General features: G+C 40.6%; 1 protein-coding gene across 12 annotated transcripts in view; it reads right to left on the reverse strand.

The window, feature by feature from the left end:
* Window positions 1-26,404, reverse strand: part of KHDRBS2 (KH RNA binding domain containing, signal transduction associated 2) — a 330,858-nt gene that overhangs the window by 154,612 nt on the left and 149,842 nt on the right. For all 12 annotated transcript variants that reach the window (XM_083730715.1, XM_083730719.1, XM_083730720.1 and 9 more), the window contains one exon: window positions 20,686-20,832. In XM_083730715.1, the coding sequence (XP_083586841.1) occupies window positions 20,686-20,832 (147 nt within the window). The remainder of the gene's footprint in view (window positions 1-20,685; window positions 20,833-26,404) is intronic.

Here is a 26,404-nt window from a genome sequence, read left to right on the forward strand (position 1 = left end):
AGAAAAGGCCAACCACAGATGTGCATAGGTTTTTGTTGTTTTTGCTACTTTTCCTCCAAGCAGCTCAAGATCTCCTCCTCCCCATTTTATCCTCACAACAACACTGTGAGGTAGGTTAGGCTGAGAGTAAGGTTGAGCTTCATGGCTGAGTGGGGATTTTAACTCTGGTCTCATAGCTTCTAGTCCAACACTCTAACCACTACATCACAATGGATCCTTCCACTTTCAGTCCTTTGAGCGACCTGAAAACATTCTCCAGAGGGTTGGGAGCCCCTTTGGAACAGCAAGAGAGGTAGCACAAGAGACTGCAATGGGGAAGGTTAAACCAGGAAAAAATTCCTTCACTCCAGGAGACTCCACTGGTTCTTAGTCCTTTCCATGAATAAAAGGTCTGCCACCATTTGTGGTTGTGCTGTGGCTAGAAGGTAGCAGAGAATCAAAAGTGAAATTCTGTTACCACTACTATCACAATCACCAATATTACTAACATGCATATAACTGCCAAGATTACGCAAGTCACAGAAGTGGTTCTGTACACATACAGACCAAAATATACTTATTCCCTTCCCCAAAGCTCGTCCTCCATTTCATAGTTCTGTTTCATTGCATATCTCTGTTTCATGGTATGTATTATCATATTTCCTTTGTCTACATTTTTTATATACATATTCTATTAAATGTAACAACCACTGAATATTGTACAAATCCCAATGCCACTCTGGGTAAGTATAGACTGGTTTAGTTGCAACCGTGCTTAAAGCCTTGCTGTTATGATCTTGGGCAGGTTATATTCTCTCTCTCCCTCAGTTTACTAGCAATATGAATGACGCCCCTCGGACAAAACTCTTCTGAGAAAACAAAGAATGTAAAGCGAGAAAAAAAGACACTTTGCACAATGGCAGAGCAGCTGTAAACATTTGACACTGTAAGTCCCATTGTATCTAATGGATTTACTCTTAAATAAGAATGCCTATAAGTCATCTGGATAGATGATAGCAAACATTGCTGGGTGTCCACACATTAGTAGAAATGTAATGATGTATCCTCAGTGTTGGCCAATGGATCAGCCGATCTATCTGAAGGCTCAAACAAATCCTGGCCTTCTACATTCATGGTTCACTACTGGTATGCAGAGCCAGGAGAAACAAGATTGTTTAGGATAAAAGTAGGTAGTACTCCCCCCCCCCCCGCCGCAATAATTTTTCCCACTGTGAAAGGAAGCCCAACCTGACCTTTATATGTTACTGTGAGCTAAATAGATTGGCAGGGGAACACAGCAGTGGAATAAGAGCAACAATACACAGCAGTTCATAAAAATTATTTCAGTATTGAGAACAAGACTATAAGGTAGGTCAATATTATTATCCCCATGTTACAGAGTAGGGGGATGAGGCTGAAAAATAGTCAAACCTCGCTTCTCAAACGGCTCTGTTGATTAACATTTCGGTTCCCGAATGCCAAAAAGCCAGAAGTAAGTGTTCTGGTTTTCAAACATTTTTCGGAAACTGCTCTTGCAACCAATGAGAAGCCGCGCCTCGGTTGTCGAATGTTTCGTAACCGAACGGGCTTAAGAAAGGATGACATTTGACAACTGAGGTCTGACTGTACCATGGTTACTAAACCAGCCCATCAGATGTCTGCTTACAGCAGTTTACAACTCATGCGGTGAGCCCCCATGCCAGTAATTTACGTACCTGCACTGTGGGACACAGAAGTCCTGGAATAGTTGGCCTTAGTCCCCTAAACTACAGCTGTCTGTACTGGCCCTGAGTGTCCCTTAATATTAATCTGCCACATGCCGTTTCTGTGATCTGCAATGTCTGCTGATATAATGAATTCATATGGGATAGGGCGTAAAACACAATCACACAGCACAAAGATATCAGGCTTCTAAAAGAAAACCTCTTCACCTCTGACTTTTCCCTTAGAAGTGAAATTTCATTTTCATGTTTCAGTGGATCTGATGTGAAGCTTGAGGGTCACAGAACAAGGCAGGCATTGCAGCATCATACTTATTCCCAGGTTGAAGTCACAGCAAACATCTCAATGGAGTTGTGTCATTGAACTAAACTGTGCCTTTGAGCTAACTGCAAAGTGAGTAAGGGCAATCTGTCATCTAAATGCGTGCTAAATGTTTGTCAGGGTGGCTTTGCACTAGGGACGTCATTTCAGGGTGTGCAAATTCTTTTGGGGGGCGGGGCGGCAGCAGCAAGACAGCAAGCTTTAACAAAGCAAATATTTTAAAAGGAAATGCATATATTTCTTATACCTTATCATAGTCTCAGTAACATTAGCAACAGAGTTGCACCTTATTTTTAAGCAATGTAGTTTTGGACATTTGGTACACATAGTAAAGCAAAACAAAGCAAAAGCCCATATAGGGTGCAATCTTATTATTGAGTTCCAGCAGCTGACTAAATGGTTGATTCCAGAAGACTTGCTGGGATTCCCACTCAGCCACTGAGTCAGATCCTGAGCTCCCTCTCACTCTCCCATGAGCTACTTTTACATAGGCTGCCCACCTATCAATCACCATGATGCCAGGTGACTGATTTCCAAAGTGCTCCAATTTGTTCTTCTTTTCTAGGTACAGGTTCAAAACATGCCTGCAAATGAACATTTTCCTTTCTGAATGTAAGGCTTACAATTTGGCATCAAACAGTGTTTGCCTGCAAGGCCTGCTGTGGACAGCGATTCACTTTCATTTTAAATAATGGATATAGAATTATCTGGATTAGGATAGTTTAGCTCTATGCATTTCAGTTGATTTACTGGCCTTATCAATGTACGTAGTTGACTAAGGCAAAGGAAGAAGAAACCTCTATTTTGGAAGGTTACAGTGAAATGATCTCTCTGGATGGATAAGCATGTAAGGAAATTGGTAAGGGGGGGGGGGAGAGGGAGATGGCAGCAGTCCTTTCTGGCAACACAAATAATGTCAACGTACTTGACTTAACCAGGATGTGATTAATTAGGAAATCTATTTAACTGGGACATTTCCCAGGGAATAAAATTAAACCAAATGAGATTTAACTGGCAAGGGGCAGTGGTTAATTGGGATGATAATTCTACTTCATTTGGATGCCTACATGCAGTTAAGTGATACGCAGATATATAGTCTCATATATTTAGTACTTTACCGCTCCCTCCCCCCAAAATAAACTAGTTGCCAGTGCAAGATCAGAATCCCACTGTCACTATCTGGGCCAATGCTTAGTGGTGACTCCTGCCACTCACAGATGCTTTGTCTCCTATACCAGGCTTCCTCAACCTCGGCCCTCCAGATGTTTTTGGCCTACAACTCCCATGATCCCTAGCTAGCAGGACCAGTGGTCAGGGATGATGGGAACTATAGTCTCAAAACATCTGGAGGGCCGAGTTTGAGGAAGCCTGTCCTATACTATAGTTAAACAAGGGGAAAAAAGGATGTGCTGAAAGACTAGTGAACATTTGCTACTGATGAGCAATTTTATCCTCTTTTAGAATAGGGGAGGGGGGAAACGCCCCACTCAAGTGGGCTTCTTCAACTGCCAGTCATTTACACTAAGGAATTCAAAAAGGCCTGCCCAAATGCATGACAAAACAAAACAATTCTTCTCTCTGATTCATATTACTGTTGAGCTCATCTAATACTCAAGACTCGCCCACCCTCATCACTGCTACTCACTCTAGATGACAGACCAAGAAGCAGAAATATATGCAAGAGTAGCCTAGTTCCCAATAGTAATTGCACCATGAACATCTCCCAATATTTGGCCTTTCTCTCAACTGAGAAAATAATTTCAATAGGTTTGAACATATTTTTTTTTAAAAAAGCTTTATTGCCTTCAGTATTATCTTGAAGTTGCAAATCATTGGTTGGCTTTGCTTTCCAGATCACATGTTCTCTCTCTTTGTTAATGGACAATGTCAGCCACATTCAATGTGATGATTCATTTTGTATAAGTATTACTCAACCAAGATATGATTCCCATTGCAAGTTTTTGAACCTTGCAGAAATGTCACAAATCTCTTCCCATCTAATAGGCACAGTTCTTTAATAATAAAATGTCACAAACAAAAGAATCAAAGAAACCATTTCAAAATCAAAAGTAACAAAACAAAACAAAACCAGACAATCTGAATCAACAAAATGTAGCAAATGAGAAGAATTGGCCTAGCACAGGTGCATATGTGTCCGATGTCAGTCATCCATCATATACATGCACTCTTTACGTTGTTTTTAATGTTTTGTTTTGCTTTGTGCTATTAATACATCTTATTTTATTTCCCAGTGTTTTTTAATTCCTTTAAAATTTCAATAAAATAGTTTAAAAATTGAATCAAGTACTGTAATAATAATAATAATAATTAATTAATAAATAATAATAATAATAATAATAATAATAATAATAATAATAATAATAATAATAATTCATAGAAAATTACATGAAAATAGAAAATGTTTTGACCAGAATGTTCAAGACTGGCCCAATACTTTTTGCTGCCTGAGGCAAATGACAAAATGGCACATTCACACACCCATTTCACATATGCTCCTCATTTCTACCTCAGTACTAGCAATGAGGTCCTGCACTGCCCCTGAAGGTCATCAAGACAGTTATAAGTGTGGAGTAGAAAGTGCATGACACACAGTTCTCCTCTCCAACAGAAGGATCTGGTCGGGAAGCTCAAGGGGAAGAAGTGAGAGGTACTACCACCTCCCAGCATATGCTGCCTGAGGCAGTTGCATCACTCTGCCTAATAGTAGGACCAACCCTGTGAATGTTCTGCTTCAGTGGTATCACAAAATAACTACAAAAATCCTAGCCTCTCCATCTAGCTCATTTGCAGACAATAAAAGTTCGCTGAAAAATATAACCTCTATGCCTTCACAATCTGTAAAAATGGACTCAGAGGTATAATGAATGATTGAGCATTGATTAGGGACAGACAAATCACTCTATTAACTATCACATATTGTCATTCCATTCCATCGCATTTCTGCATTAATGGGGGAGAGAGGTTATGTGCATGAACATTTGCATTTCAATACATACTTAAATACATATTTTTGAACATACCTCTATCTCAAAGCACTAATTTCTAATTGTGTTTCTGTCTCAAATAACACACATTTTAAATGCATTAAACTACTTTTCTGACCTGAGATCTGTCTCAGTCCATATGAAGAAATGTAAAATCTGATGGATACCTATGCTTCAATCCATACATCAATGGAGAAGGTGGCATCGTATCGGTAGTACCAAATTATCAATTTCCTCAAGCATCCCTCCCATTGGTGTGATGGGTACTTTAGATCAGTGTTTCCCAACCTTGGGCCTCCAGCTGTTTTTGGACTACAACTCCCATCATCCCTAGCTAGCAAGACCAGTGGTCAGGGATGATGGGAATTGTAGTTCAAAAACAGCTGGAGGCCCAAGGTTGGGAAACACTGCTTTAGATAGAAACAACAACAACAAAATAATAACCCGAGAAGCTTAATTATTTTCCAGTACCACAATGCTTGGCAGGAAAGGGGAAAACTTCACTCAGTCCCATAGGCAATAATACCTCTCTCTCTCTCTCTCTCTCTCTCTCTCTCTCTCTCTCTCCCCTACATAGAAAGGAACTTGAAGACAAGTGGAAAATGCTGAGAAATAATGATGCACCTTGCTGGTATCTCTGTGTAAAGTCAATGCTTAAGAGAGGCTGAATCTTGGTATGTTGGGAAGCTTGGTCGAAGTTAGCTCAGAAATGAACTTCTTGGATTCTTAAAAGGTTGTCTGTCTGTCTGTCTGGCTTTCACACACACACACACACACACACACACACACACACTTCTGCAGCTTGGATATTTCTGCTGGAAAATAGCTTCTGACTTTCGTCCCTCTCCTATCACAGCTACTCCTCAAACACTGTTCCCCTCCTCTTTTCCTTACCTTCAGGTGGAGAATAGGGAAGGAAACAGCAGTCACAGAAATGGGAATGCAGAAAAGGGATTTCGTGCTGTTCTAACTGTCCTCCCTACTCCTTGCTTGAAGTTAAAGGAAACACAAGGTTCTTTGGAGGTAGGAGGGTGGCAGAGATAGCTTTGCAATGGGGATGTATGAAGCTATCAACTTCTGTTTCTCTCGTTTTCCGAATCATAAGTTAAGTTCACCACATTTCCACACTGCTATCCCATTCAGGTGCTTTGTTAACTCTGCCCATTGGTTAATTTTGAGGTTTGTCTTATGATTGTTAATGTAATTTCTACCTATTTCAATTGTGATATTTTTGTAATCTGCCCTGGGAGCACTTGATATAACATTTTTGTAAAGTCCTACAGGATATTACCAAGACTGTAGTGTACTTTTCTCTAATATACATATTTTTGCAAGCAATTTTCCCCAATATAATGCATTTGTGTATGTTATTTTCATTAATATATTCATGTTAATGCATACGTCCCTGAATATATGCATTTTTGTACACTTTCAGCAAGGGTGTTAGAAAACTGGATCACAAGATTTATAAAAAGCTAAATTTCAAAGGGTAGCTACACTTTGGTTTGTGAATTGTTTCGGGAAACTAAATTAAACAGGTTTACATTAAAATGCAAACCAAACAGAAGTATCTCTTTTCAGGGAATAATGTAACAACAGCTTACATTTTACATTACATAAACCTAGCACAGCAGATAGCTAATGTAGTTTATGGTGGAAGATGAACTGCAGCAGAATGGAAACAGTACCACATGTGGCAAATACAGGGTGGAGTGGAAAACGATGTCTTCTTACACATCTACACTCAGATAGCTCTGGACATTTTGTGTTTCCTCCCCCCCCCCCCCGAAATCTTTTCAGGAGGAAGGACTTGGAGAAGTGCCAATCTGAAAAGAGCCTCAGATTATTTGCTCATCCCTAGTCCAACATATTTCTGGTTTGTTTGTAAAGGTGACGGGAAACTAGCACAAAAATAAAAACCAAGAAACATACTAGCTAGCTCCCTCTTATTTATATGCTTGTTGAAAATGCCAGTAATAAGTTGGTTGGCACATAATGTCCCCAAACCATCAGAAAAAGGAAGAAGGGATGAGGTATTGGCTGAGTATAAAATATACACAGTATGACAACTGGGTCAGGATCATTTGTTGTTTTCTCCGATAAGACACAGCAGAGCAGTACAGGCAACAGGCACACAGCATCAAAGAAACCAGCATGTCTGAGATGAAAACAACAAGGTTTCAGGTCATGAAAAGAGATGAGCTCCTTGGGATAACTGATTAGCCATGTGAAAACAAGGCTACCTTTAAACAAACTTAATACACCCGCTGTGGCTCAGAAACAGATGGAACCTGTTAAGCTAAAGTTCTCATGCAGGTAGAGAAACAGCATAACAGGGACCCATACAATTTTATAATCTGCATCATAGCAGCACATTCAAAATGCTGCAGCAAAATGGTCTGTCAGATTTGCGACTGCAGAAAACAATTTTCAGAGGCTTATATTATCACTGCTATTAACTGTACCTGTCTTCAGCTTGGCTCGCAAGCTGTTACCTTGTATATTCTTCTCTTAAGATTTCACAATAAATACCTTCCACCAAAGCCAAACACTTAAAATATTAAAAGAACAAACAAACCCCGGAACAAACGGCATCCAAGGTGCCTTCTGTGTCCAAGCTGCGAGGATGGGAGCAATTTCAGGGAGAATAAGATTTAGCATAAATCATAGCAAAAAAATAATAATCACAAGCCGCATCAAGCCAAAACCTGGCATATTTTGTTCTCTCCTACTGACACCTGCAGATGTGCTATGTATGGCTATTTCTCAAAGGTGTTCCTGTCTCTCATGGGCCAAAAATTATCTCCAGACTTTCTGAATATAAGGATCCCTTGAGATTGCTTTTCTTCTGACTTTTAACATAGGTGTCTCTAGGCAGAAAATTTTGATCTATGATTCATCAGTCCTATGAAAGCAGTCTACCACTTTCTCCCTACGCGCCTGCCAAGAGTATCAGCAGGAGAATCTTCCTTTATCTGCAAGCGGATTTCATTTTATTTTTATTTTTTACACTTTCTACAGAAATAGACCCTGCAGAGACATAGAAACCTGTGCTGCCATTAATGTAAGAAAGCTGGAGATGCTGCGAGCACACAAAGGCCCCTCTTTAAAAATGGAAATGCGGATGACAACCCTCTATAGAGAGAAGCACAGGCAAAAATAAATAAATCTTATAGCGTGTTGTGGAGTGGCGGGGGTACCATGGCTGACAAGATGAGGAGGACCTGGAGGATGGCAGCAGCAGCAACTGGGGATCCTGCTTCCCCACAGCTCTACAAATCAGGGTGCATATACTACATGCAGCAACAGCAACAAAACAATTGCAGGGGACTGAACTAGGGTCCCTTCCAACTCTATGATTCTAAAAGAAGTCTAATAAAAGCAGGGCCAGATTTAGGTTTGATGAGGCCCTAAGCTACTGAAGGTAATGGGGCCCTTTATACGTCCAGCTGTCCTTTCAACAACAAATTGTTGCTGTTTTTTGTGTTGTATATATGCTATATTGAAGGGACGCGGGTGACGCTGTGGTCTAAACCATTGAACCTAGGGTTGACGATCGGAAGGTTGATGGTTCAAATCCCCACGACGGGGTGAGCTCCCATTGCTCGGTCCCAGCTCCTGCCAACCTAGCAGTTTGAAAGCACGTCAAAGTGCAAGTAGATTAATAGGTACCGAACCACTTTGAAGGTAAATGGTGTTTCCATACACTGCTCTGGTTTCTCCAGAAGCGGCTTAGTCATGCTGGCCACATGACCCGGAAAAACTGTCTGCGGACAAACGCCAGCTCCCTCAGCCAGTAAAGCAAGATGAGTGCCACAACCCCAGAGTTGTTCGCAACTGGACTTAACTGTCAGGGGTACTTTACCTTTTTTATATGCTATATGGTAATTTATGGACCTAATAGGTATCTAAAACCATTTGCACATAACAAAATGTCTATTTTAATATTAGTTAACAGGTACAACAGCTTGACCTACATTCAACTGTGCTGCACTGCAGTCTGCAGCTGTATGCTACATGTTGCCATGCAACTAGTCCATGCAGAATGTAGGCACAATATACAGTGGTACCTCAGTTTAAGAACAGTCCCAAAGGCTTCTCAGCCCAGGTTTGAAAATCAGCTCACATCTGCCTTACCTAATACATGATTCTCACAGTAGCTTTCAAGCTTGTACCTGCTAATCTTGGTGAAGGATATCCAGAAACCTTGGGCACAGAAAACCCATTTACTGCAAACTACTGAAGTGGTCCTATACCTCTTGGTCTAACTTCAACAGATATACCCTGAGCACTAGGTGTGCTCCAATCCCTACATAACAAGCAAACTTATTTATCATGACATATAACCTCCATATACTGTATGTACAGTTGGTGACACAAGTTGTATCATTTTTAACTTCATACATACAAATTCATATATACAGATTCCTGTTCTTCATCTAAGGAGATCAGGGCAGCGTACATGATACTTCCCCTGCCTTTTATCCTCAAAACAACCTGTGAGCTAGATTAGACTAAGACGCAGTACTTGGCTAAAGGTTACCCAATGACTTTCACAACTGAGTAGAGATTTGAACCCAGCTTGCTCAGTCTTAGTCCATTGTCTCACCACCATGTCATACTGGCTTTCAAAGTTCCTATGAACTTCTCCATACATTCATTGAAACCATGATGGCCAGACCCCAATGCTGATGTGCCTGCTGTCCAATTGGGATTCTTCATAACACCAAGGGGCTAATACATGTATATGCCCCCATTCTCCCTAACAATGAATATTCAGCCACTAATTGGGGGAGGGGGAGGGAGAAAGTAGCCAATTGGCACAATTTTACTTATTAAATTTATATACTACCCTTCATCAAAAGATCTCAGGGTGGTTTTGTTTCCTCTCAGAAATTAACTGAATGGTTGAGAGAGATTGTATGAACACCTATTTAGTGGTTTCCTGACACATACACCTGAAGCAAAGTAAAGTTTGTGCTACCATTTATACATTGCAAGCTGTTTCTATCATTTGAGGGGAGGAGGAAAAATCACCTTGGAGAAGTAATCCTATTCCTGTCTTTTTTTTTTTATAATAATTTTTATTAAGGTTTTCCAAATTAAAACAAATTAAAACAAATTAAATCCAATTTATAAACTTTTTGCCAATAACCAGGACTTCCCCTCCCTGCCCCCTCTTGTGTTCCAAATCTTCCAAATAAGCAATTAAATTCAACAAGTTCTTATCCCCAAATTACACTCATCATCAATAACCCAATTTATCCAAATTCCCATCCCCTAAGATCGATCTATTCCCTTCCACGAGTTCCCCCCTTTCAAACATGGTACAGATGGAAATAAAATAAATATGAGTAGTGATTTTACAACCTTTGGATTCCAACTTTCCCTCCCCTCTTTCCCCTTTGCGTTTCACCTATCCCTCTACTTCTAATATCTTCCTGGAGTTCCCACATTACACTACCTCAGGTTCTTTGCCAGTCTTTAGTTATGAGTGTCCAATCATAGAAGGAGTCTATCAAACGAGGGGCCCATTTCTTCTATCCAGGTTTTTATATCCAGGAGTAAAAACTCCAATTTTGTATCCATAAGCTTGTCAAACCTGGATATCCCAAATGTTCCCTCTCCCAGTTCTGTCCAGTTCTTGTTGTTTCCTTGTTCTTGTCAATCATTCTCCTCCTTTTTGTTTCTCTGTTCTCCTACAGGAATGTTCTTTTTCCAAAAGTTTCTAGTGTCTCTGCAGGGGCTTGTTATTCAGAAGCAAAGCATTGCATCATGTTCCTTTCATTTTCCAACAAATAGTTCCATTGTTTCCTGTAGTGTAAAGACCTCTGTAGACAAAATAAAGTTCCATTCCTGCAGTTTCCCAGGAGATTAAAAGTTCCATTCAAGTGTTCAAGTTTCCTTTCAAAAACACATGCAATATCCCTCAGCTCCTCTAGGTGGATTACAGTAGCAAAGTTCCCTTCCAGAATCACATCCACCGGTCCAAATAGCTTGTTAGCCCATATTTGAAACAATTTATGTTCAATTTATAACAAATGTAACCGGCAAAGTCCTCATAACAAAGTCTCTATTTTAATCTTCCTTTTTGACAGCTCTTTGACAGCTGTCAAAACCTCCATTGCTCTTCTCCAGGCAGTTTCACGAATCGCTCCAGGGGTTCCGGGGGGGGGTTTGCTTTTTTAAAACAATTCCACTTTTCTCCTCCAGCTCAATCTTATAATTTTCCCTCGCGAAGTTGCTAATTCGGCAAGATAAGGTTACACTCGATCTTAGTTGTCCAGTCCTTTGTTTTGGCTCTGCTACAATTTAGGGGTGGGCTGACTTCCTTTTTTCCACCTCCCCCGTTCGCTCCAAATTTTAAAAATTTATCCCTTTTTTTTTAGTCCATATTCCAATTACTCACGGGTTCTTCTTTAGATCCAAATTTTCAATAGAAGAAGTCAGCGCTCTCCGCCGGATGGCATGCAGCTGCGCTCGGCAGGGATAGCAGAGAACTCAAAGCACCACGCTTCTCCCCGGCACCCGATCCGTAGCCTTTAAAAAGGCTCCTTCACGAGTCGGGAGGGCGCTGACGGTGCCAGCCGAGTCTCCATGTCCACGGCCTCCTCTGGCCGTGGTTTTTGAGGGTCCCCGCATCGCCGGTGCGGTAGGACCCAGCCCCTGCCAAGCCAGCTCCCTCCGGAGCTCGGAGGGAGTCCGCCATTCGGCGATGGCGCCGACCCGGAAGTCAATCCTATTCCTGTCTTGACCCTCTCTTCATTTCATAGAGGAACAAAAATAATTTTACAAACTTGCTGCAGATGAAGCAGTGAAACTATGATAAAATGTCTGAGGCATCTGACACTCATATCCAAACGTAGTTACCTGTATCCATATAGCACACAGAATTTATCTATGCTAGATTAATCTTTTTCACCCTGAAGTAAACTGACATTTGGCCATGTACTGAACTGGTCTTCTACTTGAGTGTTTTCCCAATGCTTTATGTACAAAGAAAGAATGCAAAACCCTCTGTTATGTAGCACTGATGCATTCCCTTTCATCATGCCAGATAAGCAGTCAACACTTCTGGGGATGAAAGTGGCCAGAGATATAGAAGAATGAAATTCGGAAACAAAAGGCCAGCTGTTGTGGGGAGGTTTTGTTCATCCCCAGAAGCTGAAGGCAATTTCTTTCCACAACCTGCAATTTAGGCTTAGCTGTTTTCACTGTGGAGAAACCACAAGCATTACCTAGGGATTCATACAACAATACGTGTTTCTCGTCATCCACATTCAATTGCAGTGCCCTTGCTCTGTCATCTGATGGGAAACCTACACCTTATGATGAGCTGTGCATTAGATAAACCTTTTTTTAAAAAGACATTTCCCTAATGCTGAGTCTCCAGACTAGCTGGCAAATATTTCATAAAATTTCAGCTGTGATTCAATTTTTCATTCAGGCTCAATATGTCATACCCTCACTGCCCCCACACTAACAACCAACTGCAAATATATTTTCAGTCAGACATAATAGGTAAACAATAGACCGACTCTAATAATAATGATTTCCCTCTAAAAGGGATTCCTCAGAGTATTTGGAATGGCTTATTAACGGATTGCTTTCATTGGCTAAATATGCTCCCAAAAAGGCCTTAATCCACTTAAATACCAGCATATCAATTCCCATAATGAGTGTGCAAATGTGAAGGAGTGATATCACATTGAAGCAGCTGTTCAGCTAATCCCAGGCCAAGGGTATTTGCTAGTATGTTCTGCAAACAATCACCTGATCATGATGTGGACAATAGAAGATTAAAAAAGCAGGGCAGGTGATACCCTTTTTTCAAGGCCAAAATATGTTGCCAAGGCTCCCTCAGCTCTTGGTATTCAGAAAGCTTCTTTTAAAGCACACCAAGGAAAAAAATATTCTCAACTGTGTAGTTTTGAAAGGATTGGTTCTAACTTTCTCCCTTGAAATGTTAGGAATATATTGAGGGTCCCCCCCCCCCCCCAATGCATGGAACATGCAATAACAGGGAACAGCTGTGATGAGCTTAACTCGCAATGATGTTTTTCCCTCTTGATAGGAAGGGCTACAGGTCAGCCGTAGACCATGTGCTTTCAATACAGAAGGTCCCAGATTCAGGAGCAGAGCAGCTGGCATGGTATGTGTGTCGGATGCAGTTACTGCAAGGGGGCAGGGGGATGATGGTGAGGTTGGGGCTGTGCAAGCACATTGGCAAAGCCAATCCAGCACTCCTGCTGGTGCACCTCTGCACCCCTGACTTCAACCCTGCACCACCCCAATAAGCAGCAGCAGCACTGCTGTCAGGAAGGCAGAAGCGTGGCACTTCTCCAACTGTTCCTGTCCTGGTTCAATCCCTGGGATCTCCTGCTGAGGCTGGGAATGTCCCCTGTCTGAAGCCTCGGAGGGACACTTAAATTCAGTGTTGACAATAATGAGCTAGAGAAACTGATGGTCTGACTTGGTATAAGACAGCTTCTCATGTTTCTATGCCTGTGTGATACTTATAGCCAGGGAAAAAATAAGGGTTGATCCACTGACTTCAAGCACTGTAATTTGAAATGTGTATGGCTGTGGCAGGAAAAGAGATGCAGGTATATGCATTCAGCTGACCGAGAGACAAGAAAAGAAGTTAATACTCTGTATTAAGTTCCATATGGAAATTCTGTCTTAAAACATGAGAGAGATGAAAATATAGCTTTGTAGGGGTCAGGAACGATATAAAACATGCCCACAAGTTATTGTAGGGTTTTAAAAAGGCCAGGAAGCGCCCCTCATTGGTGTTATATAGCCATTTGTTGGCATCGGTGTGCTGCAAAATGAGGAAAGAAAACGACCCTTCAACTACAAGGCCATAATTTACAATATATATCAAGCAGTACTTCTTTGACAAATTTGCCCATATCTAATACAGTGGCAGAATTCCTAATTCAAAAGGTCCAAAGACACCACCAAGATAGTGCTCTTTGAGCAGCAATTAACCTCTGAGCCACTTGGTTCCTCCCCATGGGGAAGGGGGGGGGAATTGCCCAGTTATCATTACAATGTCTGAGCTAAAGGCAAAAAGAAAAACTACTAGAAACGAAGAAACACTTGCTTTTGACTTCTTGTTCAGTTTGCATCTCCAAGGAAGTAACAAAAGGGCCCAGACAGAAGTACTTCCAAAAACACTCTGCAGGTGGGAATGCTGTCACTGTCGTGGTTTGTTTATCTATAAAAGTTTTGATATACCACTCACATATCAAGGCAGTGCACAACCTAAAATATCATAAAACAATACAATAACCACAATATAATACAATAACCACAATAATGGGTGGCTCATTTTTTAAAAAAGAAATTAACCACTGAAAATGCTTACAACATTAAAAAAGTCTTCAAGAGACATCTGAAGGTTAGCAGTGAGGATGCCTGCTGGAAAAGTGCTCCATAGTGTGGGTAGGGTGACACCAAATGTGCAATTTCCAGCTCAGCTTCTGAGACATGGGGAGGAGCAAGAAACACTGCTCCTCTAGATCAGGCTTCCTCAAACTAGGCCCTCCAGATGTTTTGAGACTACAATTCCCATCACCCCTGACCACTGGGTCCTGCTAACTAGGGATTATAGGAGTTGTAGGCCAAAACATCTGGAGGGCCGAGTTTGCCTATGCCTGCTCTAGATGATCCCAGTGGCTAAGCTGGGATACAGAATAAGGGCTCTGGCAGCTCTGAAGGTATCCTGGATCTAAGTTGTTTAGGGCTTTGTACAGCTTAAGAACAGCCGGTGCAGATGTTTTAGCAAAGGCTGTCACATGCTGCCAGCCATATGGCCCCATCATTAGTTTAGCTGCTGCATTCTGTACCAGGTGTAGCTACTAGACCAGGGCCAAAGGCATCCTCACATAGAGTGCACTGCAGTAATCCATTCTCGAGGTTCCTCTCCTACTTCTGGTCTGCTCCACAGAAGATGAACAGCCCAACATGATCCCCAGGCAAGCAGGTTTCCATGCCCTGCTAGAGGCACCAGTGAAGTGGAAGACAGCAATAGGAAACTAAAGATAACATCACTGCACATTTTTGTATACTCTGTGTCCAGGTAGCTGGATGTTACTAGACTCCAGCTCTCATCAGTCCCAGTGAACATGAGCAATGGTGAGGAAGGATGGAAGTTGTAGTCCAAGAACATCTTGAGGACACCTCATTGGCAGGGACGGAGGAAGGGGGTGCGTTGGGTGCAGTGCGTTGGGTGCAGGTATCACCATTGAGGGGGGTGACAAAATGCCAGGTGGCACTCACTGTGTGGCCTGCAGCATGCCCAAGCCATGCATCTCTCCTGGGAGAGACACGGTGGCTTGGATGCACGCAGGCTCCGTGCTGGCTAAGTGGTCCACCCGCCCATAGGGCGGCTGAGTGGAAGGAGACAGGCAGAATCTGGAGGCCTCACGGTACCCCCTGCCCTTATGGGTGGCTCGCGCTGCCCCAGGCGCCCGAGCAGGTTCCTCCGCCGCTGCACACTGGCTACCCCTGCTTTATATCACACTGGAGAAAGGAGGAGAAAAATAAGGGGTGTCTTTTTTTTAATGACAGCCACACACCTCCCAGAATGTGTTGTTTGAGTAGGAAAGTTTCCTGTAGCAAAGCAGCTCTCACCTAAACAGTACATAAAAAAGTTAATTTTTCATTCTTTCAGCTTAGTAACAGAAGGCAACCTATTTGCTACCACAATAAATATAATGTGTATAACAAAAAACAACAACCACAACCTCATAAAACAAATTAAAGATATATTTTGTCAAAGGGGATAAAAGGCCTAATAGTCTAGTGTAAGCCTCTGCAGAATAAACCCTTTGGCATACACTTTAACAAGCCAGTTAATAACAGCTTTGTTAGCTATATTATACATCTGAAATAAAGCATTGAGGGATAAAGCTAGAAAACAAGCCATAAAATATAGTTTTTGTTTGTTCCAGGTCATTACTGCTGCTGTAAACCAAATCCTAAACCTTATAACAATTTGTGGAGACTTTACAATGCAGCAAAGATGATAAAGTGGAAGGTTGTTGTTTTAATAAAAAGGCACCATGCTCAAATCAAATGATAAACAAATCATAGATCACAAAAGCCTGGATATTATATCCTATTTATAAAGGGGAGAAACAAATTGGAAAACAAAAATTATTAGTGCAAAAGGAATTAGTTCAAGGAAATGTCTAGATTTTTCTTTTTCCTTATGCTTCTAGAAATGGGGTTTCTCTGCCAACAAATAGAGTGATGAATTTTGAGAGGTCACTTGCTATGGATATGCAATGACCAAATGTTTTGGGTCAGGTTCTAATGTTGTACTTCCGAAAACAGTCTGCCTCAGTTCAAAGTGCTTCATATGCTGCCCAATTTGGCTCAAGATCCACCAGTGCTCCTGAATGAGAAAATTGCCAAATGGAAAATATGTCCAGGGATGGAAGAATGGAGGATGAAATTAATGGACTATGCGGAATTGGACAAACTAACAGGAAGGATCCAAAACCGGCGAGACCAGAAGTTTACAGAAGACTGGAGTGAATTTACAGACTATTTGAAAAGTATTTATGATGATCAGATGACGTTTGTAGGTTTGCAAGAAGTTCTGTGAGGAGTAATATTAGAAATATTGTAAAAATGGAAAAAGAGAGATGATATGTTAAAAGATTTAATGGCAATATTAAGTTAAGAAAGGCATAAGAAGTGATTAAGACGGAGGATTATCAGAGGTGCTGAAGGAAGTCCAAATAAGAATGTATCTGTGATAAAGTGTGAGGTATGTTTTATAATTTTGTAAGCTAAAAACCATATATATATATATATATATATATATATATATATATATATATATGAATGAGAAAGTATGTCCAGGAGCTTTTGTGCTAGGCACACTTGAAGTTGATTTGGGGTATGCATGAGAAGTAAAGGAGATTGGCTTTCCAGGTGAGCTCATTCCCTCTGAGTACAAGCTTATCCATCACAATGGAGATCTCCCTCCAACCTCTCTTCCTCCACCTGCTGCTCTGCCTTATATAGTAAATGTAAGTGTTATTATTTTCACGTTTAGATGCTAGTGTGCAGCATGTTTCTGACATTCGGATCGCTGAGGCAGTATGAAACATTTCAGAGGTTGGTGCTTTGACTTGTGCAGCCGTGTGCTTCATCTCTGACAAGCTCCTAATCCCCCCGAGGCATCCTACTTCAGCTCAGGATTTAGTATTCCTCTGAATCTGATTACATGCCTACCATTTGCAGAAAGCCCCAGCACCTGGTAGATGACTGTCCCCTTTCCCCTTTAGTGTGGGGAATTAAATAAGAATCCCTGTGGACCCACGTGTGTGGGTGAACAACAAAAGAATCAGCGGGTTGCCTGGATTCAAAACGCTGGGCTAGCACACAGAAAGCAGAGTATTAAATTCACAAAAATAAGCAGCACAGTAAAGCATTAGGAATATAGGTTGTTAGGCCTTTTAATCCCTTTCAGCTGCACACAGCTGACCTCTTTCTATCTCTCTTGCATGAACAGACCACACACTGTTAAATAAGTTTAAAATGCTTTACTTACAGATTCGAGGTCTCAGTCATGCATTGTTCCATGTAGCAGAAATACTCTTGGGTAAAAAATACAGAATATATTTCCAAACATGTGCTGTAAGCTCAGAAGCAAGCTTACACACACACACACACACACACACACACACACACACACACACTCCTTTGTTGGTTATAGGATGCAGATAGATAGATAGCTAGAGATGATAGATAGATAGATGATAGATAGGTAAATAGATAGATGATAGATGATAGATGCGCACGCGCGCGCGCGCACACACACACACACACAGTATAAAGGAAGTAGAAAGGGTTCACTTCCCCTCCAGTGAAGAGGGGGTGTGACCTAACTGAGTCTAGCAATACAACTCTGTGGTCCTTAACCCCTTCATGCACTAACAAACAGTCGTGCATAGTTATGTTTGACTGCAAACTCCCACATTTAGAAATGTGCTATAAAAAAAATGTTGTTCTCAAAATTGCTATAGCTGCTAGACTTGTTCAGCTCCTTTTGTCTCTAAAACTTAAATCCCTAAGTAGGCTGTGCTTGCATCTCATCTCTAGTGCACCCCTATTTAAAGGCATTCACACAACTGCTAAAGCATCACAGACTGCCACTGCACCTAGTGCACCTGCTGCGGTACATTTAGAATAATTGATTACACATTGTAATATAATTATGTTTTCTTTTTTCAAATATATTTTTAAGCAAAAGAATAAACAGTATTTTAGATTCTATATCAAGACTACTGCAATGTAAACAAAGATGGCATGCAACAGAGAAAGTAGAGTCTTCCACAATGCAGTGTTCCTGTATGTGTTTGTGTGTTTAGGTGCTTAGGCAGTGTAAGAATAGGAGTGCTACAACTGTGCCCATTATCATCTGTGAAATGCTGAAGGATCTCATTCTCCCTTTCTCTGAATGGAAGTAAAAAGGTAAAGGTAAAGGGACCCCTGACCGTTAGGGCCAGTCGCAGACGACTCTGGGGTTGCAGTGCTCATCTCGCTTTACTGGTCGAGGGAGCCGGCGTACAGCTTCTGGGTCATGTGGCCAGCATGACTAAGCCGCTTCTGGTGAACCAGAGCAACACACGGAAATGCCATTTACCTTCCCGCCGGAGCAGTACCTATCTATCTACTTGCACTTGACGTGATTTCGAACTGCTAGGTTGGCAGGAACAGGGACAGAGCAATGGGAGCTCACCCCATCGTGGGGATTTGAACCACTGACCTTCTGATCGGCAAACCCTAGGCTCTGTGATTTAGACCACAGTGCCACCTGTTGTGAATGGAAGTAGTTATCCCCTTTTTTGGTCCGTGAGAGCTTCACTAAAATAAGAGTGTGAGAGATGGGTTTGTTGATTTGCCCTTGCACCTGCAAACCCCACCTCCTGCAGATCACCAATCAGTTCTGGAGGGGCTTGCAGTGATGCTGGGAAAATGAGCTCCCATTCTCTTCTGTTAGCAGAAATGTTTGCTAAATGAAAAGCCCTTCCAGGAATGGGAAGGCATATTTAGATTTATCCCAGGAATTAGGGGTTTTGTATTGAGAGGAGAGAAAAGGGACTAAAAACTTCTCTTATGTGTACTGGCTCTTAGCCTGTGGTTCTACCCCAGGATTGCTATGCTTTTGTAACAGACAATACCTGGTCTGTGACAACAATATGAAATATATACATTAGAAGAAAATTGGTATTAGCATGAGATTACTATCCTACATGAAGTAATGTTTTTTTATGGTACAGTCAATAAGTGTCCATAAATGAATATACTCTGTATATTAAGACTTGCTACTATATGTATAAATTCTGAATTCTAATTTGTATTGATTTAATGGGCTCATCCTGGGACTTTTAAAGGAGGGCCCATAATTAAAGTGTTCTGCTTTGACAAAGTCAATAATTCCATTTCCCCCCTGAGGCTCCTCATTCTGCTGTAGCATTCTTTATGAATTGAAGAGGCATGAGATTTAAACTTTGGTTAAGTGTGCAGTTTCTAGCAATGCCGCATGTGGCGCACGCTGCACTACTCAGCCATCAACTCAGGGTAGCAGCTGAATGAAGAAGGGCTAAAACACACAAATGCATCAGGCACCACACCAAAAGATGCTGGCTAAAAACAACTCAGTTTATACAGCACAAGCTGATGAAGAGGGCTGTAGCCCATGAAACCTTGTGCGATAATAAGTTGGTCATGCCACAATCCTCTCAGTTTTTGTACATTTTCTCAGTTCTGATTGGACATGATCAATTTTTTTAACCACAGCCTTTTATTTTTGTTCATGCCCTCTTTATTCCAGAATAGCACACCAGAACACAGTGAAGCTCTTAATCTAAAAATGGCATTGAAAAAGCTGATAACTTTTAAACAGCTGGGAAAAGGTGGCTGGATAGACAGTAAAGATAAATCCTTTTTAGACATCTTTCCTTGCCTGATGTCTGTGACAAGATCATTAGCCATAACAGCTGTGTTAAAGTGAGAAAAGCGGGGGGGGGGGGGAGGGTGTCCAATGTGTTTCAACAGGAAATTACATAATTATTTAGGAAATAGTGGAACTGCAAAACCATTTACCCTACCGTGGGCACATAAAAGGTCACACTGTGTGTGCTCCCTAGCCATGTACAGTTTGGATGGATACCTGGGAAAGCATGCAGTGTAGTAATGCAATGTTTATATTGCTACCAGTGAACAATACTCCATGTGGACAGCACTAAAACTAAGCAAATAAAGGAGGTGGGGTATTTCAGACAAGAAACACTCATTTCTTCAAAATACACCTCTCTGAGATGACATTGCCCTGGAACAATGCACTCTTTGGCCACAGTACTGGATCTATTCCTTAAATATCTCTGGATCTGGGTCACTTGTAATTTCAAATAGATCACTCGGAAGTTCATAAAAGAATATTTAAATGCAGAATGATCAAGGATTGCTGGAATATGTTATATTGTTTAATTTGCAGTCATGACAGTGCCATGGGGAAGGAGGAGAAACACACGAGTAATGGTGGCTCTGATTTTCAAGTATTGCTCTTAATGCATTTGAACTAATGGCATAATACACACACACATTTGCAACAGTGCTACAAGCAACTTACTGGAACGAGGAATTTTTTAATTTCTTCCAAGGCGTGACTCATCCGTGAATAAGCTTCCCCGGGTGGGGCAAACACTTCAATTAATACATGTAGTTCATCACTCAAGTGTGCGTATTTGGCTTCCCCACTCTTCCTTAGTTCTTCTTCCTGTGGAAGAGGGTATTTTTAGAAATAGAAATCTATTCACTTTGCATTGATTTAGCATTTACAGAGAACACGACAAAAGGGCATAATCTAGGCAGGCTTTCAACAAAATGAGGCCCTCCGAGAAACAAAAATACCTGGTATAAATTACTTGATCTGAAAATCACTTTTGAGTGTGTGAGTGGTAAAAAAAGAAGAAAACCTGGCATAATTAACATCTACAAAGAAAGACTTGCTAAATACTTTACAGGAATGTGTTAAAATTTAATGATGAATGCAATTAAAAGACAGAGTCTTTGCAGATTAGGTTTTCCGGAGCATCTTATACTAAGGACACAATTAAATATGTACTAAAATATGGTGAATCCAGAAAGTCAAAGAAGAAAAGGCATCTAAACATCCTGCATGAAGAAAAATCAGACTTTTGTAGTGTTTGGGGTGGACCAAAGCATACAGTTTTAGGGTGTACAAGGATGAGTCTGCTTAGGTCAGCTACAGTAGGAAACTTGCCCCAAGATGTTTCTTCTCAACCTGGTCCTTACTGTCCACTAGTGGGCGTTTCAGGATTCTAGGTGGGTGGTAGGGGGTTCTACGGCACAAGTTGAATCCTCCTTCCATTGAGCACTGGTGGGCGGTAAGGAAATTTTACCATCAAGAAAGATGCATTAGTGGGCGGTAGGTATAAAAAGGTTGACTACCCCTGATCTAAAGTTTATGCATAGAAAAAAAAATGGTGTGCAGCTCACTTTTCTGCACTTAGCTTTTCCTATGGCAGTTGTCAAGCCTCTCTATTTGGGTGGAATGATTTGAACAGTGTTTTTCCTTTCCTTATAAACAGATGACTAGCACTCTGCTATCAATAACAGTTTTCAACAGAGAAAATTCCTACACATGAAATCCTGCACGTGGCCTACTACACATGGATCTTGGTCTGTTATAGAGACATCATGCAATTCCTGCAAGGTTGTTTCAGTTTTAGTCAGATATCGTGCAGTTTTAGCAATGATCTATGCTCTGTATCTAAAACCAAGCTTTGAAAAAAGGAAGATCAGGCATTTTTTCACTACAACGTTACAGTTTTATTGGCTATCTCCAGCAACTGCTCTAGAGAAAGCGGTTTAAAATTATACACTAAAAAATTCTGAATAATTCACAACGAATTGTTCTTTCTATAAAGCAGAGAGTGATGCGCCTTCTTTACATATCATGGGAACACTTCATAATGATTCCCTGTTATATGAATGCAGTTGAGAACCTCAGGTTTTGAGCAACTCAGGTATTGATCTCTTCAAATGGACTTTGCCCTGAAACATTTTTAGTAACAGATAAATGATGGCAAACCCCAGCACCTATTGACTGACATTCACGTCATGTGGCTTCCCCTCTCCCTCACAACAGAGGTTTTCCAGGGGGAAGGGTACTAGGGCATAGCTGTCAACTTTCAGATTTGAAAATAAAGGAAAAGCAGCCTAGAAAATAAGGGATCAGCAGCCTCACCTGTCCCGGGGACAGTCTACGGGTTATCTAACAATCCGGGATAGCAGTGGGAAACGAAACGGAGCTGGAATAAGGGAATTTCCCGCAAAAAAGGGGAAGGTTGACAGCTATGTACTAGGGTATGTCCTTTTATTTCTTTAACCTTTCATCAATTAAAAATCTAAAGTATCAATCCGGTACTGGGGTTCAACGTATCCCAAGACAGCCATACAAATAAAATACCTAGTAGAAGTTAATGGGCACAACACCATTTGCAATTTAAAAGTAATAATCATGCCTTCACTGAGTATTTCTCTAAACCAGTAAAACAATGCAGGTCAACTGTGGAAAAGGAAACTACAAAAATGATATGTGGAATGCTGCGGCCCAGGTATCCTGTAAACCCAACGCCTATTCACCTATTACCTTAATGCTGTAGAGATGTTTTTCCTATTATATCGTCAATATGTTGTAGAAATCAGTAATTTTTTCCCCTGTTAGATGCTAACCTCCACATAACATTTTTTTTCCTGGTTGGCAAGTGTATCCCCCTCTCCCCCACTTTATCTCTGCTGCCGCCATATAGATCAAAGCTGTTATGTTTTCTTATACCAGTTAAACTTTCAATAGTGTGGTTTGTTCATGGCTGCAGCTCATGGTTAGTGAGGAAGGAGCTTGGATGACATGCTAAGTCAAACCATGGCTTAGCTCAGCATGGTGTGGGAGTAAAAATGACTGGGAAAGACCAAAGTGGCTGCGAGCTCTGCTTCAGGGGGGAGCCCACATGTCCTCGTGGTCCCAGTAAGAAGAAGAGAAGAAGAAGAAGAGTTTGGATTTGATATCCCGCCTTTCACTCCCCTTCAGGAGTCTCAAAGCGGCTAACATTCTCCTTTCCCTTCCTCCCCCACAACAAACACTCTGTGAGGTGAGTGGGGCTGAGAGACTTCAAAGAAGTGTGACTGGCCCAAGGTCACCCAGCAGCTGCATGTGGAGGAGCGGAGACGCAAACCCGGTTCCCCAGATTACGAGACTACAGCTCTTAACCACTACACCACACTGGGTTTGGGTTACGATGTCATGCAAATGCAGCCAATGTCTAAACCTACATTATGCCTGTGTTAGTATCAGCATATGCCTTTTGGGGAACAAGGAATTAGTCAAACTCTAGTTTGAAAACAATGAGTTATCATAAATCCACTGGTAAATTTTTAACCAAGTCTTTAACCAGTTAAAGATGCCTCATTAAAAAGTTGATTTATTTGAATGGGTCTCCTTTGAGTATGACTAACATTGGATATCACCATATTTATTTTATTTAAAATATTTATTATGTGCTTTTCAATACAATATCATCCCAGAGTGTGTCATATAAACTGTTGAAATTTAACATGTACGATAAAACAACAGGTATATTTCACATCAATCTCAACAAGAAGAAGAATACATCAGCGATAGCAAAACAGGCACTAACATATAACAAATAGCTGATGTAGTGTATCTCAGATAGCTGCAGAATATAGCAAAAACATCACCGAGATAAACTGTCAAAATTCTGAGCATTTTGCAATAAACTGCATTAAAGTAAAAAGAACAACTGGAGCGGTATTAGTACAGCATGACCAAAATGTTCACATTGCACATGCATTTAAGTGCCATAATGTATTCATAAAAATGTCTTTACAGAATTCCAAAATGTATTCCTTCTTAATAATGCCTTTGTGATTCTTGAAATGTATTGGTAACAGCTGCAATATAGATGGGATTCATCTGATGCCAAAGAAACTTCAAGGCAACACTCCATCACTTGAGTCATTGCAATTGCTCATTCTGTTCATGGATGAGACAATGCATTGCCAGGCCGGGAGGGGGGGGGGGGCGTTGCAGAAAATGTCCAAAAGGTTGATGTTTCTAGTTATAAACTCAGGAATAACAACTATTGCTGTGTACAGAGGAGAGTGAGAGAGAGAAAACATTGCCCAGAGCTATGCTTATTGCTTCTCGTCTTTTGTGTCAGTTGTTCTTCTGCTAGCCTTCATGTGTGACTGAGCTTTCCGAATGATAATGTTATGGTGTGTGTCTGATGAGCCACGTAAAAATTGCGAGTCCTTCAGTCAAGGATCTAGGAACAGTGTAAGAAACTAGATGCTACTATTTAACTCATCTGTGGGGAACTTCTGCTTCTCTCCCCCCTACCACAGATGTTGCTGAACTACATCTCCCATCAGCCTCAGCAAGTATTGTCAATGGCTAGGGATTATGAGAGCTGTAATTCAGCAACATCTGGAGGTCCAAATGGCCAAAGGTTTAACTCTTTGTTACTTCAGAAGAGGCCTATTGTTGTATTGTTTGACCACTAGCAGAAAAGTCCTATTTATTCTGTGATATTCTCACACAGAAATTGATAGCTTCAGTTATATACTTCTTAAGTAGCTCCTTTCAGAATAATGAAATGAATCTCAGAGACTTTGATATTGTGTGTGTGTGTGTGTGTGTGTAATTTTAGAGAGCCCTTTTTCATTTTTATCTTCAGACCCAGTGGGAGATTTCCTGCTTGCAGCGGGGTAGAATTTTGATATAAACAGTGGGGGAGGGAATGGGTTAAAGCCCCCGCCCCACATACTATGGTCCCACTCTAAGTTACCCATAGTTATTTCATGGTTATACCCATGGTTATTTCATAGAAATATCAGTCACACAAGGTTAAACACCATGACAAATGTCACATCTAGCTTGGCTCTTTGAGGCTCCAGATTCAAAGCAGAGACTACTCTAGCAGTCAGGGCTTTGTATAAAAAAAGATAGATAAAACTACTTAACCACTATATATATATTCAGTATCACAAAATATTGTCAGATTCCATCTTTTAGACAAACGCTAGTGGCAGGCTGCAAACCATAAAACATTAACAGACACTTGTGGTGACAAAATATTTTGAATTCATATTTTGAAGCATGAAACAATATTAGTAAAAATGCCTAAGATTTGTCAAAGAAAAATCTACCTCTTGTTGGGGAAATGCCTTTGCTGTAATCTAAAACATGCATATGCTGTGCTATCTGGGTAATGTACAGAAGAGAGAAAAAATTGAATACCAATATGTTACATGACTAGTGTTTCCATACTAATCATATTGGCTTTTACCTGCAGTGTCACAAAACAGCAGCATCATAAGCACTTAGGCACTCGCATAGCAAGCCATAAGATGAGGCTGAAATTGCTTTTCAAATACTTTTCAACTTCCAGCCACAATTACTTTTAAATGAAGTGATGGTCCCATCACTGCAAATCAAATCAAACAAAATTTTGTTTATCTTCGCAGTAGTGCTCTGGAGAACCTTTACTTCTCTTTTCACCTTACTTTAACTTAAATCAAATGAATATAAACTGACTTTTCACAATGTTTAAAATACAATTTATCTTTCAAAACAAAATAGCAACTCATATCATCATAATTAATAGTAAGCCAGATGTTATATCATTCCCATTGTTTTAATATTTTCAGCTACCCCAGACTGAATTTCATTTGGATTACTTTCACTAAATATGGTCAGCATTAAAAAGAAAAATGCATATATAATTTAACATTATTAATATTTGTGCATCTGTTTCTCATGCTTTCTTGTAAAGAAATGAATAGTCTATCCACTGAAAAAGAAACTTTGTCTCCATTATATATCTCTTAATTGGTTTCTATCTTTTTTTCTTAAGTAGTTATGTAGATATTCAGACTACAAAATAATGGTAAAATATCTGTCTGTGGCTTTGGAAACTATGCTATTTCCCTTTTTAGAGGCAATTAGTAAAAATAAATAAGTCTTCAAAGCAAAGGTTGCATATCATCTTGCTTTTAAAAAAAGAAAATCTAGATCCTACAACTAAAGCAGAAAATATCTGCACTACAAATGAATGAACATGGAAAATTCCAACTGCATTAGTCTTCCTAATACATTTATACTAATACCCAATTCATCATAAATTCCATTGTGCAATTACTTTATCAGAATAGTGCAAATTACTGCATATGAAAAAATTGAAGTTCCCATCCTGTTCAGATAAAATTATACAGTCTTTATAAATAACTGTATAAATTTTAAAGGT

The sequence above is a fragment of the Podarcis gaigeae genome (assembly GCF_964106915.1).
Source record: "Podarcis gaigeae genome assembly, chromosome: 3".
In the NCBI taxonomy this organism is placed as follows: Eukaryota; Metazoa; Chordata; class Lepidosauria; order Squamata; family Lacertidae; genus Podarcis; species Podarcis gaigeae.